Raw genomic sequence first — 25,239 nt, 5'->3', positions numbered from 1 at the left:
CAATCTCCTTGCGATTGGCTGTGCGAATGGAATCTTCGCTAGATCCAGTGCACCCAATGAGAGGCTACCTTGGTGCGGTGGGTAAGCTCATAGCCCTGGCCAGGATTATGCTAAATGCCTCTGGTTATTACAGGTTGAGCTAGTGTGAGATAGTGCGCCTACATCTTTTCCACTCTGTATACTGTATTAAGTCTCAAGCAGAGTAGCACCTCATTACCTAATTATGGTGTACAAACTAGGCCCCCCCTTCCTTTGCAACTGATTCTATGTATTCATACATATATCTGAAGGCATGAGACACTTCAGCTAGATAAGCACCCTCACTGATTTTAAATAGAGGGCCTAGCACTCCGAAATAACATATGTGGAATGAGCACACTGAGGTAAGATTCCTACTTTTGTTTATTATGGCAGTCAATATGGGGGGATTCTCTGGGGCACGGGGCTTCCTGGACCTGCCGTGGCTGGACACCCTCGGGGCATCGCAATCTAACATTTATTTTAATACACTATGGCACTTATAGTTTGTTTTATATATGTGTAACACTTTCACACCATTCTTTTTCACTCTTCACATTATTCACACATGCAGCAGTAGCTGCTCCTATCTAATTATTTACTTGTATCACTCTTGTGGTGCCCTGATGTTGTCTGGCTGGGTGTCTTTGGGGTGTCCTGCCCCCCGGACCTGAACCCCTGTAGTTAGTGTTAGGGACTTACCCAATGAGAGGCTACCTTTGTGTGGTGGGTAAGCTCATAGCCCTGGCCAGGATTATGCTAAATGCCTCTGGTTATTACAGGTTGAGCTAGTGTGAGATAGTGCGCCTACATCTTTTTCCCTCTGTATACTGTATTAAGTCTCAAGCAGAGTAGCACCTCATTACCTAATTATGGTGTGCAAACTAGGCCCCCCCCCTCCCCTTCCATTTGAAATTTCTTGTCAGGATTGACACACGCTTCTTTAAAGAGTGAGTTTAATTCCTTGGAGATAGGAAAGGTGGCAGTAGATTTTGGTTTTACATTAAAAAACAACTCTTCATAAAGGTACTGTCTCTTTATCTGGTATGTTGAGGACTTTCCTAATAGAATATATTAGGGCCTCCACACCCTGAGACACAGTATTGTCACCCTCCATGTTCCCTTCACCTTCATCCTGGCATTTCATTTTCAGATTGGAGTACATGTGGGCGTGTGCGTTTATGTGAGACCAGCAGGGGGAGGCTGAGGAGCTTGCCTGTGGTCAGCAGCCTTGACTAAAAAAATCATCCACAGATTTCTTTAGGTCTGCCTTTCCTGACTGGCAGTAGCCAACTCTGTATTAATCAGTGGTTCTCAAACGCGGTCCTCAAGTACCCCCAACAGTTCATGTTTTCCAGGTCTCCTCACAGGATTGCAAGTGAAATAATTTGCTCCACCTGTGGGTCTTTTAAAATGTGTCAGTAAGTAATGAATACACCTGTGCACCAGCTAGGTGACCTGGAAACATCAACTGTTGGGGGTACTTGAGTACCGAGGTTGAGAACCACTGCTTTAAATGATTCTAACCACTCTAGCTCCTGTATACTGCTACCCTGTGAAGGGAAAGAGCACAGAGTACATAGGAGAGATCTCCCCTGGTGAAGGGGAAAACTTTGTGTTGTATGAGGGACACACAGCCTTTTTGCAAGACATTCTGGTACAACAGAAATACTGTACACACAGTATTAGTGAAATAACACAGTTCAGTGAAATAACACAGAAAACCCCAGACAGTCTGAATGGAGTGACACAGAAAGGGATGAGACCAGCACACAATGCCACAGTCAGAGCAGTACTCTGCCGGGCATAAACCAGAACCTTAGATAAGGCATCCAGCGTTAGTGTTTATAGGCTCACCCCTTTCTATAGAACACCCTGGTACCAGTACAAGGTGATTTAGCAGGGTCTGTGGAGGAGCAGCGGGTTGTATGCAGCCTGGACATCAACAGCCGCTGGAAATGGCGCCTCTGAGCCTCTCTACGGGAAGCCTCGCCCCCATAATGGCGCGCGGCCCCGCAAAAATTAAACTGGCTTTATCCATTATTTGTGTAAAACAGAGTCAAAAACCCTTTTTTAACACCAGCACCAGTGTGTGTGCCCTCAGCGGGCACCGCAGCCCGCCGTGTCCTTATAGCACCATTGTCACCGGGGATCCGCTAAGTGGGACCCCGGTGTCTGTACTCACCGTACCTTCATCATCTGTTAGGGGTGGCGGAATGCTGTCGGCATGTGCGCATACCCTGGGGGCATGTCAAACAGTGCCTCAGGAGCTACTGTCCTGTCAGCAGGGATGCAAACCATTAGCCCTATAAGAGGTTGGTTCGGTGCCCCCCCCCCCCCCCTCCTCCCTAAGTCCCATGATGCAGACAGACTGGTGCCAGCCAGTACTACCTGAAAACAACAAGCTAACAAAAAATCTTTGACGAAAACACTCTGGAGCTCCAGAGAATGCACCCGGCTCCTTGGGCACATTTTTCTAAACGGAGTCTGGTGGAGAAGCATAGAGGGGAGAAGCCAGCACACACTGAACATTTCTTAAAGTGCCAGGCTCCAATAGACCCGATCTATACCCCATGGTACTAATCCATCCCAGTATCCCCTAGGATGTTAGAGAAAAAGTACTGCCCTTTTACATTTCAGACGTAAACCCGCAGAACCTGGGTACAAACTTGTCCAGCCTGCATTTAATCTGAACCCCGACCAACCAGTTGGTCAGACATTGAAAGTGTGTGTACACTTGCCTGACCTCTGCATTCACTTGATCCTGCACTGGAATGGGGCGTGCTGTATGTAATGCCAACGTTAGTTACTGGCAGGAGGGACAGGGAGGCTATGCACTGGTATGGGAGAATACTGTAATAATGGATATATAGTTGTCTACCATCACTTTCCTTTCTGAGTCTATACACAAAGATTATTATTGTGTTTGAATTTCTAAGGTCTGTTTGCTAATAAATATATTAGCAGTGTTGACTCATTTCATTCCTTGGCGGAAGAGGTTTCGGTGTTAGGTGAATGTGAGGGGCTTGCCAATAACCAAATAACTACTGAGCAGTTTGATTGCTTACATCCCATGGTTTATTGCACTGCAACCCCCAGCATAGCACAACTGCAGTACAAAATCATAAACGGATTTCATGTATTTGAAGTGACCATAAACAAATCCCCACCCAGAACACCTGCTGAATAAGAAGAGATGGAGATAATTATAATTACCAAAGAGAAGTGATACTCTGCAGCTTCCATGCATGTAGATATAAGACCTTTACAGCTGCATACAAAATGAGAGGTTGTACTCTGTGGCTGTTAGATAGGAAGATTCACATAATCAGGGCTGAAGGCTCCTTGTTTATTGCTCCAGAAGGTATATGTTTTATTGAGTGTTGTGCTCTTGATCTGTGGGACTCCTGTTATTATTTCATATTGTGGAATGTATGAGCGGAATGCTTGTCAGATGTTTCCTGCGTCTTAAGTCCCAGTCTCTGGAGGTCTTGGACACATATATATCTGGTGAGCGTGTTGGAGGACCTCTTCCATGGTTGATGTCAAGGCCAGGCCATATGTATGAATGAAGCCAGTAAACTGCCTGCTGGCTGAAATTAATTCTCATTCTATGGAATGCTAGATAGATGATAGAGGCTGGGGGTAGCAACTCACATAATTCTGTTGTGTCATGTAAACAGACTGCGGCAACTTCAGTTTATAGATGCCCATACACTATACGATATTAGGAGCGATTTGGCTATTTCCGATGGATCCGGAACTACAAATTGTTCATAATAGTGGACATCGTTCAGTGTCTGTGAACGATAACGATCACGATGCGTGGTCCCGCTGGTTGGAGCTTCTGATCTTCCCTGCTGCAGGAAAGATCTGAAGCTAACGTCAACTACAGCATGCTCCTGGATGTAGCCACTCCCAGATCTTAAGATAAATCTTATGTGTATTGTACTATATCGTCTGCCCAGGACTACAAGGGATCTGCCGGGGGAGCTCAAAGTAAATCGTTAATGAGAATGCATTGTTTACAGTTCGTCTAGTGTATGGGCACCTTATTGTCTTCACAAGTGATGCAGTCAATTTACCTACAATCAAAATCCCAACGGTCAAAATACCGACAACCACTGACCGACAGTCAAAATCCTGACAAGATCAAAATACCGACATGGTCAAAATACCGACATTCTATATACAGACATTTAAAATGTCGACAGGTCAATAAGTCAACATGAGTTTTTCTTGATTTTTTTTATTGAAACCGACTTGTTCATACTTTACCATCCCAGTGGACCTGGAGTGGGAAGCATGGCGTGCGCAGCGAGCCATGTGAGGGGACGCGGTACACTTATACGGTGTCCATGTCGACATTCACACCAAATAACAATGAAAAACTTGTGTCGACATTTTAAATGTCGCTATTTTGATAACCGGTCAATTGTTGTCGGGATTTTGATTGTCGGTATTTCATATTGATCCCCTTCACAATGGTGGCTATCTGTATCTAGTAATAGGAGTGGAACATACTCACAGAAAAAGCAATTTATAGTGTAGCCCAGAGTTTCCCAAACTACGCCTCTACAGGCCAAGTTTTAAGGAAATCCATGCTTGAGTTTAGATCAGTGGTAGCAACCCTGGTCCGCGAGAGCTACCAACAGTTCACTTTTTCCAGCTCACCTAGCAGGTGCATGGGTGTAGTTATTACTCACTGACACATTTTAAAAGATCCACAGATGGAGCTAATTACTAAACTTGCGATTCTGTGAGGAGACCTGGAAAACGTTAACTGTTGGTAGCTCTCGAGGACCAGGGTTGACTACCCCTGGTCTAGATGGTTAAATCAAATAGGCTGAGGTACTAATTAAGTCACCTGTGCTCAATAATGGATATCCTTAAAACCTGGACTGCAATGGTGGTGTTTGGGAAACTACAGTATGTAGTAGCCTATGGCATTCTAACAGCAGTATATGTCCTGTAGGTTTTACATTACAGTGGCAGCCGATCTGCCAAAGACTGGAGATGTGTATGGTGACAAAATGCTTTCAGCAGATGCAGATCTGAGACAGGTGTGTACGTATAGATTAGACGCCGAATCTGTAACAAGGTCTGCAGTAGGATTGTATTAACAGACTGGACTGGAAATGGATCTCCGGAGTATTGGACAAGTACAGATGGGTCCACGGTTATCTTGGCTAGTTTGCTGCGCCTAGGCACAACATGGTTTATTAACATAAACCCTTCATCTATTGTTCTCAGCTGCAATACAATACAGAGAACAATACAGCAGGGGATTAGGTCATTGCAGCAGGGGATTAAGTCAGACTGCTCAATCTCAGTTAGGGTGTGTACACACGGTGAGATCCTTGCTATGTCCGATTTTCACTTGCGATTTCCCTTGAACTCCCCGGAGCCCAGCACCACCGATTTTGACTAACTTTTACGATTTTGGGTTATGTGAGATTTTGGCTTATGTGAGATGTCATTGACATGTGAGATGAACTAGATAGTACACCGATCTAGCAAGGATTGACTTGCCTGCACAGTCTATCTTTTCTTGTGATGCCGACCTGGCGGGACCGCACATCGGGATCGAATCTGGATCGCAAGGTGACTTTCACCTTACGATCTGCACTAACTTTTCTTGCGATTTTGACTATATAGTCAAAATCGAAAGAAAATATCTCACCGTGTGTACACACCCTAAATCCTATTAAAGGTCAAGATAAACATGGACCCATATGTATGTACACAGTTTAAGAAGTACCTGTGATACAAACTGCCAAGTATGGAGTAGTACTGAGGCTCTTTTGCTGGATCCTAAGTCAGTGACTCGCACAGAGTGACTGGCACCCTAAAGCAAAAGATAATGCTACCCAGTGCTATGTACTACTGAAATTTAATATGTCAATTTGTTTTGGCTGATGACAATAAACTGAACTTTAATGATCCAAAACATACCTCCAGGCAGGGCTGGACTAAGCTTTGGGGGGCCCAGGGCACTTAAGACAGGTGGGTCTTGGGGAAGGTTGGGCAGTATATTAGATTGTGCATACATGCTCTCTACCTGGACTTCCCTCATAACATATGATTGGCATCACCTGTGTTGAACTATTTAATTGATAAGAAAGGTATTTCAACAGAGGTGCATGCAATCATAAAGAGGGAAGTCCAAATAGAGAGCATTTTGTCCTCCCCTGGAATGGGATGAGATGCTGTCAATTTACCTACAATCAAAATCCAGACAGTCAAAATCCCGAAAATTGACCGACGGGCAAAATCCCGACATGGTCAAAATACAGACAGCTTCAAAACACAGACATTTAAAATGTCAGCAGATCAAAAAGTCAACATGGTTTTTTCATTGAAACCGACTTGTTCATACTTTACCATCCCAGTGGACCTGGAGGGGGAATATAATAGTGTGCCAGCGAGGCACCGTGCCCGAACCATGGCAAGCACAGCAAGCCATGTAAGGGGACGCGGTACACTAATACAGTGTCCACATTGACCAATGTCGACATACACACACAAAAAAAAAACAATGAAAAACGTGTGTCGACTTTTTGACCTCTCGACATTTTATATAACTGTATTTTGACCTTGTCGGTATTTTGACAGTCAGTCAATTGTTGTCGGGATTTTGACAGTCGGGATTTCATACTAAACCCATCGGGATATGTTGGAAGTTACACTGCTCAAAAAAATAAAGGGAACACTAAAATAACACATCCTAGATCTGAATGAATGAAATATTCTAATTAAATACTTTGTTCTTTACATGGTTGAATGTGCGGACAACAAAATCACACACAAATTATCAATGGAAATCACATTTATTAACCCATGGAGGTCTGGATTTGGAGTCACCCTCAAAATTAAAGTGGAAAAACACACTACAGGCTGATCCAACTTTGATGTAATGTCCTTAAAACAAGTCAAAATGACTGTAGTGTCTGTGGCCTCCTCGTGCCTGCATGTCCTCCCTACAACACCTGGGCATGCTCCTGATGAGGTGGCGGATGGTCTCCTGAGGGATTTCCTCCCAGACCTGGACTAAAGCATCCGCCAACTCCTGGACAGTCTGTGGTGCAACGTGGCATTGGTGGATGGAGCGAGACATGATGTCCCAGATGTGCTCAATTGGATTCAGGTCTGGGGAACTGGCTGGCCAGTCCATAGCATCAATGCCTTCGTCTTGCAGGAACTGCTGACACACTCCAGCCACATGAGATCTAGCATTGTCTTGCATTAGGAGGAACCCAGGGCCAACCGCACCAGCATATGGTCTCACAAGGGGTCTGAGGATCTCATCTCGGTACCTAATGGCAGTCAGGCTAACTCTGGCGAGCACATGGAGGTCTGTGCGGCCCCCCAAAGAAATGCCACCCCACACCATTACTGACCCACTGCCAAACCGGTCATGCTGGAGGATGTTGCAGGCAGCAGAACGTTCTCCTTGGCGTCTCCAGACTCTGTCACGTCTGTCACATGTGCTCAGTGAGAACTGCTTTCATCTTTGAAGAGCACAGGGCGCCAGTGGCGAATTTGCCAATCTTGGTGTTCTCTGGCAAATGCCAAACGTCCTGCACGGTGTTGGGCTGTAAGCACAACCCCCACCTGTGGGCGTCGGGCCCTCATACCACCCTCATGGAGTCTGTTTCTGATCGTTTGAGTAGACACATGCACATTTGTGGCTTGCTGGAGGTCATTTTGCAGGGCTCTGGCAGTGCTCCTCCTGTTCCTCCTTGCACAAAGGCGGAGGTAGCGGTCCTGCTGCTGGGTTGTTGCCCTCCTACGGCCTCCTCCACGTCTCCTGATGTACTGGCCTGTCTCCTGGTAGCGCCTCCATGCTCTGGACACTACGCTCACAGACACAGCAAACCTTCTTGCCACAGCTCGCATTGATGTGCCATCTTGGATGAGCTGCACTACCTGAGCGACTTGTGTGGGTTTTAGGGAGGTCATACAGGCACGTGGAGGCCACACACACTACTGAGCCTCATTTTGACTTGTTTTAAGGACATTACATCAAAGTTGGATCAGCCTGTAGTGTGTTTTTCCACTTTAATTTTGAGGGTGACTCCAAATCCATACCTCCATGGGTTAATAAATTTGATTTCCATTGATAATTTTTGTGTGATTTTGTTGTCAGCACATTCAACTATGTAAAGAACAAAGTATTTAATAAGAATATTTAATTCATTCAGATCTAGGATGTGTTATTTTAGTGTTCCCTTTATTTTTTTGAGCAGTGTATTTATTTATTGTTTCTTATATAGCACAGCATATTCCGTGGGAATAGTCCCTGTTAGTCGGTATGCAGACTGTCGGGACTGTAAGGGTGTGGGATTCCGGCGTCTGTATTGTGACTGGCGGTCATGTAACTACGTCCCGTAATTCGATATAAATGCTTCTGAAGGTTACGGATTGTGCATTTTAAATTTAAACCAATGGTGTAGATTAGATTTAAATTAATAGTTTAATAATGCCTGAGTACGGTTTACAGCTCCATCTAATTGATAGACAACTATTTTATAAAGTTTTCTTGTAGTGTTATATACTTGGACAGTACCTAGGAGGACTCGGTGTGTGGGTCTCTCTCTAGACCTGAATTAGATGACAGGTTACACAGGACCCAGATACCCAGGCGGGTAGGAAGATAAGTTAGTACCCTTGGGTCACTTACAGCTCTCTCCCCACTCCTATATCTCCTCTGGTCTGGAAGCTCCATTGGTAGCTCATGAAACCTGGCACTGCTGTGTGCCTGCCTGCATTGCATACTGGCTGCCTGGTTCTGCTGCTGCATAAGAGAGTGCTAGTGATGCCAGTGTGCTCTGTGGGGGGCCCCATGACAGAGGGGGGCCTGGGGTACAGTATCCACTGTGCTCCTACCTTAAGCTGGCTATGCTTCTAGGCTATTACAGAACTACCTTAGACAAAAAAAAACAAAACAGTAGGCTACAAGGCATGGAATGGCCAGCACAGCCTTCAGCTTCCCAACAACATAGCAGAGTAGAAAGAATGGCAAGGAGTGTGTTAACTGTTTATATCTGCAAAATTGGCTAATATGAGGAGTAAAAATTTTGGATTACATTTTGTTAAATACGATGATTTTAGCATTTCTTTTTTCCCCATTTACATTATTTTATGTTTTAATCTCCGAGTAGATTTACACATTAAATGGTGTTAATTTCAATAAAAACTGGAAAAATGGGAGTGTTCTAAACCTTTTGACTGGTAGTGTACAAATTACTTTAAAAAAAAATTTCTGCCCATACTGGAATAAATAAGATTTTACTCACCGGTAAATCTATTTCTCGTAGTCCGTAGTGGATGCTGGGAACTCTGTAAGGACCATGGGGAATAGACGGGCTCCGCAGGAGACTGGGCACTCTAAAAGAAAGATTAGGTACTATCTGGTGTGCACTGGCACCTCCCTCTATGCCCCTCCTCCAGACCTCAGTTAGGATACTGTGCCCGGAAGAGCTGACACAATAAGGAAGTATTTTGAATCCCGGGTAAGACTCATACCAGCCACACCAATCACACCGTATAACTCGTGATACTATACCCAGTTAACAGTATGAAATATAACTGAGCCTCTCAACAGATGGCTCAACAATAACCCTTTAGTTAGGCAATAACTATATACAAGTATTGCAGACAATCCGCACTTGGGATGGGCGCCCAGCATCCACTACGGGACTACGAGAAATAGATTTACCGGTGAGTAAAATCTTATTTTCTCTGACGTCCTAGTGGATGCTGGGAACTCCGTAAGGACCATGGGGATTATACCAAAGCTCCCAAACGGGCGGGAGAGTGCGGATGACTCTGCAGCACCGAATGAGAGAACTCAAGGTCCTCCTCAGCCAGGGTATCAAATTTGTAGAATTTAGCAAACGTGTTTGCCCCTGACCAAGTTGCAGCTCGGCAAAGTTGTAAAGCCGAGACCCCTCGGGCAGCCGCCCAAGATGAGCCCACTTTCCTCGTGGAATGGGCTGTTACTGATTTAGGATGCGGCAATCCAGCCGCAGAATGCTCCAGCTGAATTGTGCTACAAATTCAGCGAACAATAGTCTGCTTAGAAGCAGGAGCACCTATTTTGTTGGATGCCTACAGGATAAAAAACGAGTCAGTTTTCCTGACTCCAGCCGTCCTGGAAATATAATTTTTTAAGGCCCTGACTACGTCCAGTAACTTGGAATCTTCCAAGTCCCTAGTAGCCGCAGGCACTACAATAGGTTGGTTCAAGTGAAAAGCTGATACCACCTTAGGGAGAAACTGGGGACGAGTCCTCAATTCTGCCCTATCCATATGGAAAATCAGATAAGGGCTTTTACATGACAAAGCCGCCAATTCTGACACACGCCTGGCCGAAGCCAAGTCCAATAACATGACCACTTCCCACGTGAGATATTTCAAATCCACAGTTTTAAGTGGCTCAAACCAATATGATTTTAAGAAACTCAACACCACGTTGAGATCCCAAGGTGCCACAGAAGGCACAAAAAAGGGGATGAATATGTAGCACTCCCTTTACAAATGTCTGAACTCCAGGCAGTGAAGCCAGTTCTTTCTGGAAGAAAATCGACAGAGCCGAAATCTGGACCTTAATGGAACCCAAATTTAGGCCCATAGTCACTCCTGACTGTAGGAAGTGCAGAAAACGACCCAGCTGAAATTCCTCTGTTGGGGCCTTCCTGGCCTCACACCACGCAACATATTTTCGCCAAATACGGTGATAATGGTTTGCGGTTACTTCTTTCCTGGCTTTTATCAGCGTAGGAATGACTTCCTCCGGAATGCCCTTTTGCTTTAGGATCCGGAATTCAACCGCCATGCCGTCCAACGCAGCTGCTGTAAGTCTTGGAACAGACAGGGCCCCTGCTGTAGCAGATCCTGTCTGAGCGGTAGAGGCCATGGGTCATCTGATATTATTTCTTGAAGTTCTGGGTACCAAGCTCTTCTTGGCCCATCTGGAACCACGAGTATCGTTCTTACTCCTCGTTTTCTTATTATTCTCAGTACCTTTGGTATGAGAGGCAGAGGAGGGAATACATAAACCGACTGGTACACCCACGGTGTCACTAGAGCGTTCACAGCTATTGCCCTTGACCTGGCGCAATATCTAGTTTTTTGTTTAGGCGGGACGCCATCATGTCCACCTGTGGCCTTTCCCAACGGTTTACCAACAGTTGGAAGACTTCTGGATGAAGTCCCCACTCTCCCGGGTGTCGGTCGTGTCTGCTGAGGAAGTCTGCTTCCCAGTTGTCCACTCCCGGAATGAACACTGCTGACAGTGCTAAGACGTGATTTTCCGCCCATTGGAGAATCCTTGTGGCTTCTGCCATCGCCATCCTGCTTCTTGTGCCGCCCTGTCGGTTTACATGGGCGACTGCCGTGATGTTGTCTGATTGGATCAGTACCGGCTGGTTTTGAAGCAGAGGCCTTGCCAGACTTAGGGCATTGTAAATGGCCCTCAGTTCCAGAATATTTATGTGTAGGGACGACTCCTGACTTGACCAAAGTCCTTGGAAATTTCTTCCCTGTGTGACTGCCCCCAGCCTCGAAGGCTGGCATCCGTGGTTACCAGGACCCAGTCCTGTATGCCGAATCTGCGGCCCTCTTGAAGATGAGCACTCTGCAGCCACCACAGTAGAGATAACCCTGTCTCCAAGGACCAGGGTATCAGCCGATGCATCTGAAGATGCGATTCCGACCACTTGTCCAAGAGGTCCCACTGAAAGGTTCTTGCATGGAACCTGCCGAATGGAATTTTGCTTCGTAAGAAGCTACCATTTTATCCAGGACTCGTGTGCAGTGATGCACCGATACCTGTTTTGGTTTCAGGAGGTCTCTGACTAGAGATGACAGCTCCTTGGCTTTCTCCTGCGGGAGAAACACTTTTTTCTGTTCTGTGTCCAGAACCATCCCCAGGAACAGCAGGCGTGTGGTAGGAACCAGCTGTGACTTTGGAATGTATAGAATCCATCCGTGTTGTTGTAGCACTTCCCGAGATAGTGCTACTCCGACCAACAACTGCTCCATGGACCTCGCCTTTATAAGGAGATCGTCCAAGTACGGGATAATTAAAAACTCCCTTTTTTTGAAGGAGTATCATCATTTCTGCCATTACCTTGGTAAAGACCCTCGGTGCCGTGGACAGTCCAAACGGCAGTGCTTGGAATTGGTAATGGCAATCCTGTACCACAAATCTGAGGTACTCCTGGTGAGGATGGTAAATGGGGACGGGTTCACTACGGCTGGCCGGCGGTCGGGCTCCCGGCGACCAGCATCCCGGCGCCGGGAGCCCGACCGCCGGCTTACCGACAGCGTGGCGAGCGCAAATGAGCCCCTTGCGGGCTCGCTGCGCTCGCCACGCTACGGGCACGGTGGCGCGCTACGCGCGCCACACTATTTTATTCTCCCTCTATGGGGGTCGTGGACCCCCACGAGGGAAAATAAGTGTCGGTATGCCGGCTGTCGGGCTCCCGGCGCCGGTATACTGAGCGCCGGGAGCCCGACCGCCGGCATACAGAAGACCACCCAATGGGGACATGTAGGTAAGCATCCTTGATGTCCAGGGATACCATGTAATCCCCCTCCTCCAGGCTTGCAATAACCGCCCTGAGCGATTCCATCTTGAACTTGAATTTTTTTATGTATGTGTTCAAGGACTTCAAATTTAAAATGGGTCTCACCGAACCGTCCGGTTTCGGTACCACAAACAGTGTGGAATAGTAACCCCGTCCTTGTTGAAGTAGGGGCACCTTGACTATCACCTGCTGGGAATACAGCTTGTGAATTGCCTCTAGCACAGCCTCCCTGCCTGAGGGAGTTGTCGGCAAGGCAGATTTGAGGAAACGGCGGGGGGGAGACGCCTCGAATTCCAGCCTGTACCCCTGAGATACTACTTGAAGGATCCAGGGATCCACCTGTGAGCGAGCCCACTGGTCGCTGAAATTTTTGAGGCGGCCCCCCACCGTACCTGGCTACGCCTGTGGAGCCCCCGCGTCATGCGGTGGACTCAGAGGAAGCGGGGGGGAAGAATTTTGATTCTGGGAACTGGCTGACTGGTGCAGCTTTTTCCCTCTTCCCTCGTCTCTGTGCAGAAAGGAAGCGCCTTTGACCCGCTTGCTTTTCTGAAGCCGAAAGGACTGTACCTGATAATACAGTGCTTTCTTAGGCTGTGAGGAAACCTGAGGAAAAATTTTTTCTTCCCAGCTGTTGCTGTGGATACGAGGTCCCAGAGACCATCCCCAAACAATTCCTCACCCTTATAAGGCTCTATGTGCCTTTTAAAGTCAGCATCACCTGTCCAGTGTCGGGTCTCTAATACCCTCCTGACAGAATGGACATTGCATTAATTCTGGATGCCAGCCGGCAAAATATCCCTCTGTGCATCCCTCATATATAAGACGACGTCTTATGTTCGCAAAATAGTATCCCTGTTTGACAGGGTTACAGACCACGCTGCAGCAGCACTATCTGCAGGTCTCAGTCTAGTACCTGAGTGTGTAAATACAGACTTCAGGATAGCCTCCTGCTTTTTATCAGCAGGTACCTTCAAAGTGGCCGTATCCTAAGACGGCAATGCCACCTTTTTTGACAAACGTGTGAGCGCCTTATCCACCCTAGGGGATATCTCCCAGCGTAACTTATCCTCTGGCGGGAAAAGGTACGCCATCAGTAACTTTTTAGAAATTACCAGTTTCTTATCGGGGGAACCCACGCTTTTTCACACTTCATTCACTCATTTGATGGGGGAACAAAACACTGCCTGCTTTTTCTCCCCAAACATAAAACCCTTTTTTAGTGGTACTTGGGTTAATGTCAGAAATGTGTAACACATTTTTTTATTGCCGGGATCATGTAACGGATGTTCCTAGTGGATTGTGTATATGTCTCAACCTCGTCGACACTGGAGTCAGACTCCGTGTCGACATCTGTGTCTGCCATCTGAGGGAGCGGGCGTTTTTGAGCCCCTGATGGCCTTTGAGACGCCTGAGCAGGCGCGGGCTGAGAAGCCGGCTGTCCCATAGCTGTTACGTCATCCAGCCTTTTATGTAAGGAGTTGACACTGTCGGTTAATACCTTCCACCTATCCATCCACTCTGGTGTCGGCCCACAGGGGGCGACATCCCATTTATCGGCATCTGCTCCGCCTCCACATAAGCCTCCTCATCAAACATGTCGACACAGCCGTACCGACACACCGCACACACACAGGGAATGCTCTGACTGAGGACAGGACCTCACACAGCCCTTTGGGGAGACAGAGAGAGAGTATGCCAGCACACACCAGAGCGCTATATAATGTAGGGATAAACACTATCACTGAGTGAATTTTCCCCAATAGCTGCTTGTATAAACAATATTGCGCCTAAATTTAGTGCCCCCCCTCTCTTTTTAACCCTTTGAGCCTGAAAACTACCGGGGAGAGCCTGGGGAGCTGTCTTCCAGCTACACTGTGAAGAGAAAATGGCGCCAGTGTGCCGAGGGAGATAGCTCCGCCCCTTTTTTGCGGACTTTTCTCCCGCTTTTTTATGGATTCTGGCAGGGGTAATTATCACATATATAGCCTCTGGGGCTATATATTGTGATTATTTTGCCAGCCAAGGTGTTTTTATTGCTGCTCAGGGCGCCCCCCCCAGCGCCCTGCACCCTCAGTGACCGGAGTGTGAAGTGTGTATGAGGAGCAATGGCACACAGCTGCAGTGCTGTGCGCTACCTTGGTGAAGACTGAAGTCTTCTGCCGCCGATTTTCCGGACCATCTTCATGCTTCTGGCTCTGTAAGGGGGACGGCGGCGCGGCTCCGGGAACGAACACCAAGGACGGGTCCTGCGGTCGATCCCTCTGGAGCTAATGGTGTCCAGTAGCCTAAGAAGCCCAAGCTAGCTGCAAGCAGGTAGGTTCGCTTCTTCTCCCCTTAGTCCCTCGTTGCAGTGAGCCTGTTGCCAGCAGGTCTCACTGTAAAAATAAGATTTTACTTACCGATAAATCTATTTCTCGTAGTCCATAGTGGATGCTGGGACTCCGTAAGGACCATGGGGAATAGCGGCTCCGCAGGAGACAGGGCACAAGAATAAAAGCTTTAGGATCAGGTGGTGTGCACTGGCTCCTACCCCTATGACCCTCCTCCAAGTCTCAGTTAGGATACTGTGCCCGGACGAGCGTGCATAATAAGGAAGGATATTGAATCCCGGGTAAGACTCATACCAGCCACACCAATCACACCGTACAACTTGTGATCTGAACCCAGTTAACAGTATGATAACAACGAAGGAGCCTCTGAAAAGATGGCTCACAACAACAATAACCCGATTTAGTTAACAATAACTATGTACAAGTATTGCAGACAATCCGCACTTGGGATGGGCGCCCAGCATCCACTACGGACTACGAGAAATAGATTTATCGGTAAGTAAAATCTTATTTTCTGTGACGTCCTAGTGGATGCTGGGACTCCGTAAGGACCATGGGGATTATACCAAAGCTCCCAAACGGGCGGGAGAGTGCGGATGACTCTGCAGCACCGAATGAGAGAACTCCAGGTCCTCCTCAGCCAGGGTATCAAATTTGTAGAATATAGCAAACGTGTTTGCCCCTGACCAAGTAGCTGCTCGGCAAAGTTGTAAAGCCGAGACCCCTCGGGCAGCCGCCCAAGATGAGCCCACTTTCCTTGTGGAATGGGCTTTTACAGATTTTGGCTGTGGCAGGCCTGCCACAGAATGTGCAAGCTGAATTGTACTACAAATCCAACGAGCAATAGTCTGCTTAGAAGCAGGAGCACCCAGCTTGTTGGGTGCATACAGGATAAACAGCGAGTCAGACTTTCTGACTCCAGCCATCCTGGAAACATATATTTTCAGGGCCCTGACAACGTCAAGTAACTTGGAGTCCTCCAAGTCCCTAGTAGCCGCAGGCACCACAATAGGTTGGTTCATGTGAAAAGCAGAAACCACCTTAGGGAGAAATTGAGGACGAGTCCTCAATTCTGCCCTGTCAGAATGAAAATTTAAGTAAGGGCTTTTATATGATAAAGCCGCCAATTCTGACACACGCCTGGCTGAAGCCAGGGCTAACAGCATCGTCACCTTCCATGTGAGATATTTTAAGTCCACCGTGGTGAGTGGTTCAAACCAATGTGACTTAAGGAACCTCAAAACAACATTGAGATCCCAAGGTGCCACTGGAGGCACAAAAAGAGGTTGTATATGCAGTACCCCTTTTACAAATGTCTGAACTTCAGGTACTGAAGCCAGTTCTTTCTGGAAGAAAATCGACAGGGCCGAAATTTGAACCTTAATGGACCCTAATTTTAGGCCCATAGACAGTCCTGTTTGCAGGAAATGGAGGAAACGACCCAGTTGAAAATCCTCTGTAGGGGCCTTCTTGGCCTCACACCACGCAACATATTTTCGCCAAATGCGGTGATAATGTTTTGCGGTTACATCCTTCCTGGCTTTGACCAGGGTAGGGATGACTTCATCTGGAATGCCTTTTTCCTTCAGGATCCGGCGTTCAACCGCCATGCCCTCAAACGCAGCCGCGGTAAGTCTTGGAACAGACAAGGCCCCTGCTGGAGCAGGTCCTGTCTTAGAGGTAGAGGCCACGGGTCTTCCGTGAGCATCTCTTGAAGTTCCGGGTACCAAGTCCTTCTTGGCCAATCCGGAACCACGAGTATCGTTCTTACTCCTCTCCTTCTTATGATTCTCAGTACTTTTGGTATGAGAGGCAGAGGAGGGAACACATACACTGACTGGTACACCCACGGTGTCACCAAAGCGTCCACCGCTATTGCCTGAGGGTCCCTTGACCTGGCGCAATATCTGTCTAGTTTTTTGTTTAGACGTGACGCCATCATGTCCACCTTTGGTTTTTCCCAACGGTTTACAATCAGGTGGAAGACTTCTGGGTGAAGTCCCCACTCTCCCGGGTGAAGGTCGTGTCTGCTGAGGAAGTCTGCTTCCCAGTTGTCCACTCCCGGAATGAACACTGCTGACAGAGCTATCACATGATTTTCCGCCCAGCGAAGAATCCTTGCAGCTTCTGCCATTGCCCTCCTGCTTCTCGTGCCGCCCTGTCTGTTTACGTGGGCGACTGACGTGATGTTGTCCGATTGGATCAATACCGCCTGACCCTGAAGCAGGGGTTTCGCTTGACTTAGGGCATTGTAAATGGCCCGTAGTTCCAGAATGTTTATATGAAGAGATGTTTCCATGCTTGACCACAAGCCCTGGAAGTTTTTTCCCTGTGTGACTGCTCCCCAGCCTCTCAGGCTTGCATCCGTGGTCACCAGGATCCAATCCTGAATGCCGAATCTGCGGCCCTCTAGAAGATGAGCACTCTGCAACCACCACAGGAGGGACACCCTTGTCTTTGGTGACAGGGTTATCCGCTGCTGCATCTGAAGATGCGAACCGGACCATTTGTCCAGTAGATCCCACTGAAACGTTCTTGCATGGAATCTTCCGAATGGAATTGCTTCGTAAGAAGCCACCATTTTTCCCAGGACCCTCGTGCACTGATGCACTGACACCTGGCCTGGTTTTAGGAGGTTCCTGACTAGCTCGGATAACTCCTTGGCCTTCTCCTCCGGGAGAAAAACCTTCTTCTGGACTGTGTCCAGAATCATTCCTAGGAACAGAAGACGTGTCGTTGGAATCAGCTGCGATTTTGGAATATTTAGGATCCACCCGTGCTGACGTAACACTATCTGAGATAGTGCTACTCCGACTTCTAACTGTTCCCTGGACCTTGCCCTTATCAGGAGATCGTCCAAGTAAGGGATAATTAATACGCCTTTTCTTCGAAGAAGAATCATCATTTCGGCCATTACCTTGGTAAAGACCCGAGGTGCCGTGGACAACCCAAACGGCAGCGTCTGAAACTGATAATGACAGTCTTGTACTACAAACCTGAGATACCCTTGGTGAGAAGGGTAGATTGGGACGTGGAGATAAGCATCTTTGATGTCCAGAGACACCATATAGTCCCCTTCTTCCAGGTTCGCTATCACCGCTCTGAGTGATTCCATCTTGAATTTGAACCTTTTTATGTAAGTGTTCAAGGATTTCAGATTTAAAATTGGTCTCACCGAGCCGTCCGGCTTCGGTACCACAAACAGCGTGGAATAATACCCCTTTCCTTGTTGTAGGAGGGGTACCTTGATTATCACCTGCTGGGAATACAGCTTGTGAATGGCTTCCAGAACTGCGTCCCTGTCGGAGGGAGACTTTGGCAGAGCAGACTTCAGGAACCGGCGAGGGGGAAACGCCTCGAATTCCAGTTTGTACCCCTGTGATACTACCTGTAGAATCCAGGGATCCACTTGCGAGTGAGCCCACTGCGCGTTGAAATTCTTGAGACGGGCCCCCACCAAGTCTGAGTCTGCTTGTAAAGCCCCAGCGTCATGCTGAAGACTTGGCAGAAGCAGGGGAAGGCTTCTGATCCTGGGAAGCGGCTGCATGGTGCAGTCTTTTTCCCCTTCCTCTGCCCCGGGGCAGAAAGGAATGGCCTTTTGCTCGCTTGTATTTATGGGAACGAAAGGACTGAGTTTGAAAAGACGGTGTCTTTTTCTGTTGATGTGAAGTGACCTGGGGTAAGAAGGTGGACTTTCCAGCCGTTGCCGTGGCCACCAGGTCCGAAAGACCAGCCCCAAATAACTCCTCCCCTTTATACGGCAATACTTCCATATGTCGTTTGGAATCCGCATCCCCTGACCACTGACGCGTCCATAACGTTCTTCTGGCAGAGATGGACATAGCACTTACTCTTGATGCCAGGGTGCAAATATCCCTCTGTGCATCACGCATATATAGTAATGCATCCTTCAAATGCTCTATATATCAATATTTTCAGTCAGGGAATCCGACCACGCGACTCCAGCACTGCACATCCAGGCTGAAGCGATTGCTGGTCGCAGTATATATACTTTTTAGGATATTTTCCAGCCTTCTATCAGCTGGTTCTTTGAGGGTGGCCGTATCAGGAGACGGTAACGCTACTTGTTTAGATAAACGTGTGAGCGCCTTATCTACCCTAGGGGGTGTTTCCCAACGTGTCCTAACCTCTGATGGGAAAGGATATAGTGCCAATAATTTATTAGAAATTAGCAGTTTTTTGTCGGGAGAAACCCACGCTTTATCACATACCTCATTCAATTCATCTGACTCAGGAAAAACTATTGGTAGTTTTTTCACCCCCCACATAATACCTTTCTTAGTGGTATTTGTAGTGTCAGAAATGTGCAATGCTTCCTTCATTGCCGTGATCATGTAACGTGTGGCCCTACTGGACATTACGTTCGACTCATCACCGTCGACACTAGACTCAGTATCTGTGTCTGTGTCGACCCACTGAGGTAACGGGCGTTTTAGGGCCCCTGACGGTGTCTGAGACGCCTGGACAGGCACTAATTGATTTGCCGGCTGTCTCATGTCGTCAACAGTTTTTTGCAAAGTGTTGACATGATCACTTAATTGTTTGAACACGATCATCCAGTCAGGTGTCGACTCCCTAGGGGGTGACATCACTAACGCAGGCAATTGCTCCGCCTCCACATCATTTTCCTCCTCATACATGTCGACACACACGTACCGACACACAGCACACACACCGGGAATGCTCTGATAGAGGACAGTACCCCACGAGCCCTTTGGAGAGACAGAGGGAGAGTCTGCCAGCACACACCCAGCGCTATATATATATATACAGGGATAACCTTATATAAGTGTTATTCCCTTATAGCTGCTGTTTATATTGTCATTTGCTGCCAATAGTGCCCCCCCTTCTCTTTTTTACCCTGATTCTGAAGCAGGACTGCAGGGGAGAGTCAGGGAGCCGTCCTTCCAGCGGAACTGTGAGGGAAAATGGCGCTTGTGTGCTGAGGAGATAGGCTCCGCCCCTTCACGACGTCCTTATCTCCCGCTCTTTTGTGTAAAAATGGCAGGGGTTAAAATACATCCATATAGCCCAGGAGCTATATGTGATGTATTCTTTTGCCACCTAAGGTATTATCATTTATATTGCGTCTCAGGGCGCTCCCCCCCAAGCGCCCTGCACCCTCAGTGACCGGAGTGTGAAGTGTGCTGAGAGCAATGGCGCACAGCTGCGGTGCTGTGCGCTACCTTAGTCTGAAGACAGGATTGTCTTCTGCCGCCGATTTCACCAGACCTCTTCGTCTCTTCTGGCTCTGTAAGGGGGACGGCGGCGCGGCTCCGGTGACCCATCCAGGCTGTACCTGTGATCGTCCCTCTGGAGCTAATGTCCAGTAGCCTAAGAAGCCCAATCCACTCTGCACGCAGGTGAGTTCGCTTCTTCTCCCCTTAGTCCCACGATGCAGTGAGCCTGTTGCCAGCAGGACTCACTGAAAATAAAAAACCTAAATTAAACTTTTATTCTAAGCAGCTCAGGAGAGCCACCTAGCCTGCACCCTTCTCGTTCGGGCACAAAAATCTAACTGAGGCTTGGAGGAGGGTCATAGGGGGAGGAGCCAGTGCACACCACCTGATCCTAAAGCTTTTATTCTTGTGCCCTGTCTCCTGCGGAGCCGCTATTCCCCATGGTCCTTACGGAGTCCCAGCATCCACTAGGACGTCAGAGAAATAAAAAAACCTAACATATACTTTCTTTCTAGGAGCTCAGGAGAGCCCCTAGTGTGCATCCAGCTCGGCCGGGCACAGAAATCTAACTGAGGTCTGGAGGAGGGGCATAGAGGGAGGAGCCAGTGCACAACAGATAGTACCTAATCTTTCTTTTAGAGTGCCCAGTCTCCTGCAGAGCCCGTCTATTCCCCATGGTCCTTACGGAGTTCCCAGCATCCACTAGGACGTCAGAGAAAATACATATTTCATGGGTATTATAGTAAGGACAATATACACTTCGCCATAACTGACCCATATTTACCTTTACATTACGTGTCTGGCAATATACTGTAACCTAAAAAACCACATGCACCAGAAAAGACCACCACTAAATATAAACCATAAAATGGCTTAAAACATTTCCCAGAAAATGTGATTAAACAGAATGGAGTAATCACCTTGTGCTTACCTGGCTGATGTTTACATATGACCCATAGGGTTGGTAGCATCAGTAAGGCCAGGGTGAGCTCCTGGATGTGTGCATTGTGGTTCTGCCGATACGGCAGACACTTTTTCTTCTTCCCTCCTCTTAAGGCAGGCTGCTTTGGGGTTGAGGTTCCTCTCTGTAACAGATAACAATTATCATCTAGAGGAGCCTGTTGCTGCAAACCATTATATTGTGTGTTAGCAGTCCCTACAGATCTGTATAGTAACTAGTTTGCTAAATACAGCAATTCTATATTTTCTTGGAATTTGCAGATAGTAAAATGAGTAGTCTAATCTTAAATAATGCAAATAAAGTAAGAAACTGAAAACTTAGTATGAATTAATAACGACAAGTACGCAAACAAAACTAACTTTTGTAACATTACCCAGATATGCCTCTATATTCATAGCAAGTTTGAAATGCAGAGTAAAGCAATTATGAAAACAGATTTCTAAAATTACGCTTCTAGAATACAGAAAATAAAATAAGAAAAATAAGCCACGCGAGAACAGCAAAGATGCATTTTTTTCATTTCTGTAATAATCACCATGAAGTCTGGAGCAGTAAATATCACGGCTGGGATAAGAATGAATGCATGAGCACCATGGGACATTTAGTTACCAGCACCCTAGCTATGCTACAGTCAAACGACTGTAATTGCAGTTTTAGGACAGTCTGACTCTGCTTAAAAGTTTCAGTAGCCTAGATCACTCTTTTGCAAAACGGTTTGTTCTTAAATCAGACTGTATAAAATCTCAGCTAATTTGTTGTGATACAGCAACTGCTACCATGCTGAGATAAGCATTCCACATATAAACATATTGTGTAGAAATAGCAAAGTGGATGATTTTAGAAATATAATATGCCTATTCAGCTCTTCTAATGCCTCCGTGTCTCTAAGCAAACAACCTACTAACCTCTGACTTGTTGCTCCAGATTAAGGATAACTGCTACGGCCTGATGAAGAATTAGCAGTTTTGTCTGTGGTTTTTCACTCTTTAAGTGTAGCTGACACATGCGCCCGAGTTCTTTAAATGCTTCATTGATGTCTCTTACGCGCAATCGCTCCCTTGCGTTGTTTGCCATCCTTCTTTCTTTTTCTCTTTCCAGCTTTTGTTCCGGATTTAAATCTTCATCTTCATTAATACTGCTGGAGACCATAAAAAATAATAATAATAATAATAATAATAATAATAATAATAATATTAGTTATTTGTATTTGTTGATGAGCCCTAACATTTAGTAACAGGCAAGTACAGGAAGATGGTCTCCATTGGCGGATTATCTTGTTACAGAACAACATTTTCATGACCAGCACTTAAAAAACACGACTTTAATCAGAAATCGATGACTACTGTTTCATTCTGTATACCATTCAGCTGAGTACATAATAACATTCACAAAGCAACATTACACCAGTCCAGATGGTGGCTTCAGAGAATGCCAATTTAAATTTTTAATAGAATTTACAATGTATTAATTATGTTTCCTTGTAGTCAGGCAGTCTTCTTAATAACCCTACTGGGAGTCCCAGCAGCTTGTGGAAGCTTTCCTCTTCACAACCTAAGCACATCTATAGTCATTTGCAAGTGCACATGGGGATTGTTAGATTCTTCTTTATCTTCCATGGTACAAAATATCCTCCTCTGCCTAGAAAGCATCAGTATGCTTTTAAAAGAACAGTCCAGACAAAATCCCCTTTATCAATTAAACTAACAGGAACCAAAATCTGCCCCCATATGATAGTTGCTTTACTCGATACCACAGCATTCCTAGAAGGGAAGGTCAAAATATGCTGAACGAAATTTGGAATCTGCACCCAGAGATCACCTCCCCCTGTAACCAGCTGCCAATCCCTCAGTACTTTAGAAACTCTGTAGGACAGTCCATCCATAATATTCCATGCTTTTAATGACTGTTCCTCATTTGGGAGGGTCCAGTCCGTCCATACCTTTCCATGCTTTTAATGACTGTGCCTCATTTGGGAGGGTCTAGTACGGGGCGATTGATTTGTCGAACTCTGCGAAATAGGCTTCAGTTTCGGCGATGACCTCCTCGTTCGATGTAAATCTCTTTCCGCCAAAGCCATTTTTTCATGTTTGGAAACATGTAGAAGTCGCAGGTGGCCAAATCTGGAGAATACGGCGTATGCGGCAACAACTCGTAGCCCAATTCCACCAATTTCGCTGTGGCGACGTGGGACGAGTGTGCCAGTGCATTGTCGTGGTGGAACAGCACTTTTTTCTTCGCCAAATGAGGCTGTTTTCTAATCAATGCGTCGTCGAAACTGCCCAATAATTGAGCATAATACTGCCCTGTGATCCCTTTTCCAAATAGTTGAAGATTATGCCTTTCGAATCCCAGAAAAATGGTGGCCGATGGAACCGTTTTCGCCTTCTTTGGTGCACGTTCGCCGGGTGAAATCCACTGTTTTGACTGTTCCTTAATTTCTGGCGTGTAGTGATGGATCCATGTTTCATCAACAGTCACGAAACGGCGCAGAAACTCCTACGGATTGCGCTTAAACAGGTTCAAACACTGCTTCGAAGTGGTCATTCAATTCCGCTTGTTGTCCACAGTGCGCAAACGCGGCACCCATCTTGCCCATAGCTTTGTCATAGCCAAATGTTCATGTAGGATATTCTGCACACGTTCAAATGAGATGCCTATGATCTCAACAATCTTTCTTCACTCGCCGGTCTGCTAATACGATATCATGGATTTTGTTGACCATTTCATCCGTAGTCGCCTCAATTGTGCGACCTGGATGCTCTTCATCGAGGACGGATGTACGACCACGCTTGAATTCATTGAACAAATATCTGATGGCTATCATCGAAGGTGAAAGGTCCCCATAAACGGCTTCCAACCTGTCTTTGATTTCCTCACACGTCTTCCCATCCAAAAACAAGAATCTAATCACTGATCGGTACTGCACTTTCTCAATAGTTAGAAAAAACTCAAACTTGCTCACTTCCATCAGCTACCAAAACAAAAGTACACAATGAATTTATCTGAAACTCTGACAGTCGTTGTTTGACAGATGACACTAAACGATGATATACAGGTTTGACGTCAGTGGCGCCATCTGTCTTCAAACACGGATACTTATCAATCACCCCTCGTACATCCATACCTTTCCATGTTTTTAATGACTGTGCCTCATTTGGGAGGGTCTAGTCCATCCATACCTTTCCATGCTTTAATGACTGTACATCATTTGGGAGGGTCTAGTCCATCCATACCTTTCCATGCTTTTAATGACACTGCCTCATTTGGGAGGGTCTGCACCTCCACGTTTTAAAAACATGTCAAAATGAAACCGCTTCAAATATAACCCATGCATTTTTCTAAGTTACTGCATATATTGTAATGGATTTGTAATGCTCTATAACATGAAACCCCATCTACAAGAACTATGTTGACCAAAACTAGACTTATAAACTGCATTTTGATTAAGCATGTTTTGCTGTAAATTACCTTGTTCTCCCTCTAGAAGTTTTTAAATCACTTTGCGATGTTTCATCATCTGATCTCATATCATCTGAGGAGACATGTTCATGTAGGTTCTCATCCTTGTCTTTGTGCTCCGATTTTATTTCAAGAAGAGTTGCAATTGCAGGCTGGTTTGCCAACACACTGGACAATGCTGTACCAAAAAGGAAATATAGAAAAATAATAAAAATAAAAGACCTGCTTAGTTTAGGATTGCCTACTACTCAACCTATCAAAAGATAGTTAGCCTGATTTCCCCTCTCTTTTTATTAATCATAACATGTCAAGACCTTTACAAGAATGACACATAATTTCAGAAGAGAGACCACTTAGACCAGGAGTGCCAAAACTCCTCAAGGCACCCTAACAGTCCAGGCTTTCAGGATGTCCATGGCTGTGCACAGATAGTTTAATCAAAATGATTGAGGTACTAGTTAAGTCACCTGTGCTCAGGCATGATTATCCTTAAAACATGGACCGTTGAGGACTGAGTTTGGGAATCACTGACTTCTTATACTTATTTCTCAGAATGGACTCACATGCACATTATGAATGACAGCTGCTAAGTGATGAAAACCAATCAATGGGAAATCCGCTTTGCCGAAACCCAATTCAAAGTTGTTTTCATAGTGGGCTAGTGACTAAGGGTT

The 25,239-nt window shown here is 46.3% G+C and overlaps 1 protein-coding gene across 9 annotated transcripts in view; it reads right to left on the bottom strand.

Annotated features, from left to right (window-relative positions):
* TCF12 (transcription factor 12) overlaps positions 1-25,239 on the bottom strand; it is a 524,272-nt gene that overhangs the window by 11,377 nt on the left and 487,656 nt on the right. For 5 of the 9 annotated variants that reach the window (XM_063926154.1, XM_063926158.1, XM_063926157.1 and 2 more), the window contains 3 exons: positions 24,575-24,743; positions 22,012-22,244; positions 21,077-21,230 (listed from right to left, as the gene is read on the bottom strand). In XM_063926154.1, the coding sequence (XP_063782224.1) occupies positions 21,088-21,230; positions 22,012-22,244; positions 24,575-24,743 (545 nt within the window). In that variant the 3' untranslated portion in view covers positions 21,077-21,087. Of the gene's footprint in view, positions 1-21,065; positions 21,231-22,011; positions 22,245-24,574; positions 24,744-25,239 lie in introns of all 9 variants that reach the window. The other 4 variants (XM_063926156.1, XM_063926163.1, XM_063926160.1 and 1 more) reach the window with 2 other exon arrangements.

The sequence above is a fragment of the Pseudophryne corroboree genome, chromosome 6, assembly GCF_028390025.1.
Source record: "Pseudophryne corroboree isolate aPseCor3 chromosome 6, aPseCor3.hap2, whole genome shotgun sequence".
Lineage (NCBI taxonomy): Eukaryota > Metazoa > Chordata > Amphibia > Anura > Myobatrachidae > Pseudophryne > Pseudophryne corroboree.
This window is presented reverse-complemented; position numbering and strand designations above follow the sequence as displayed.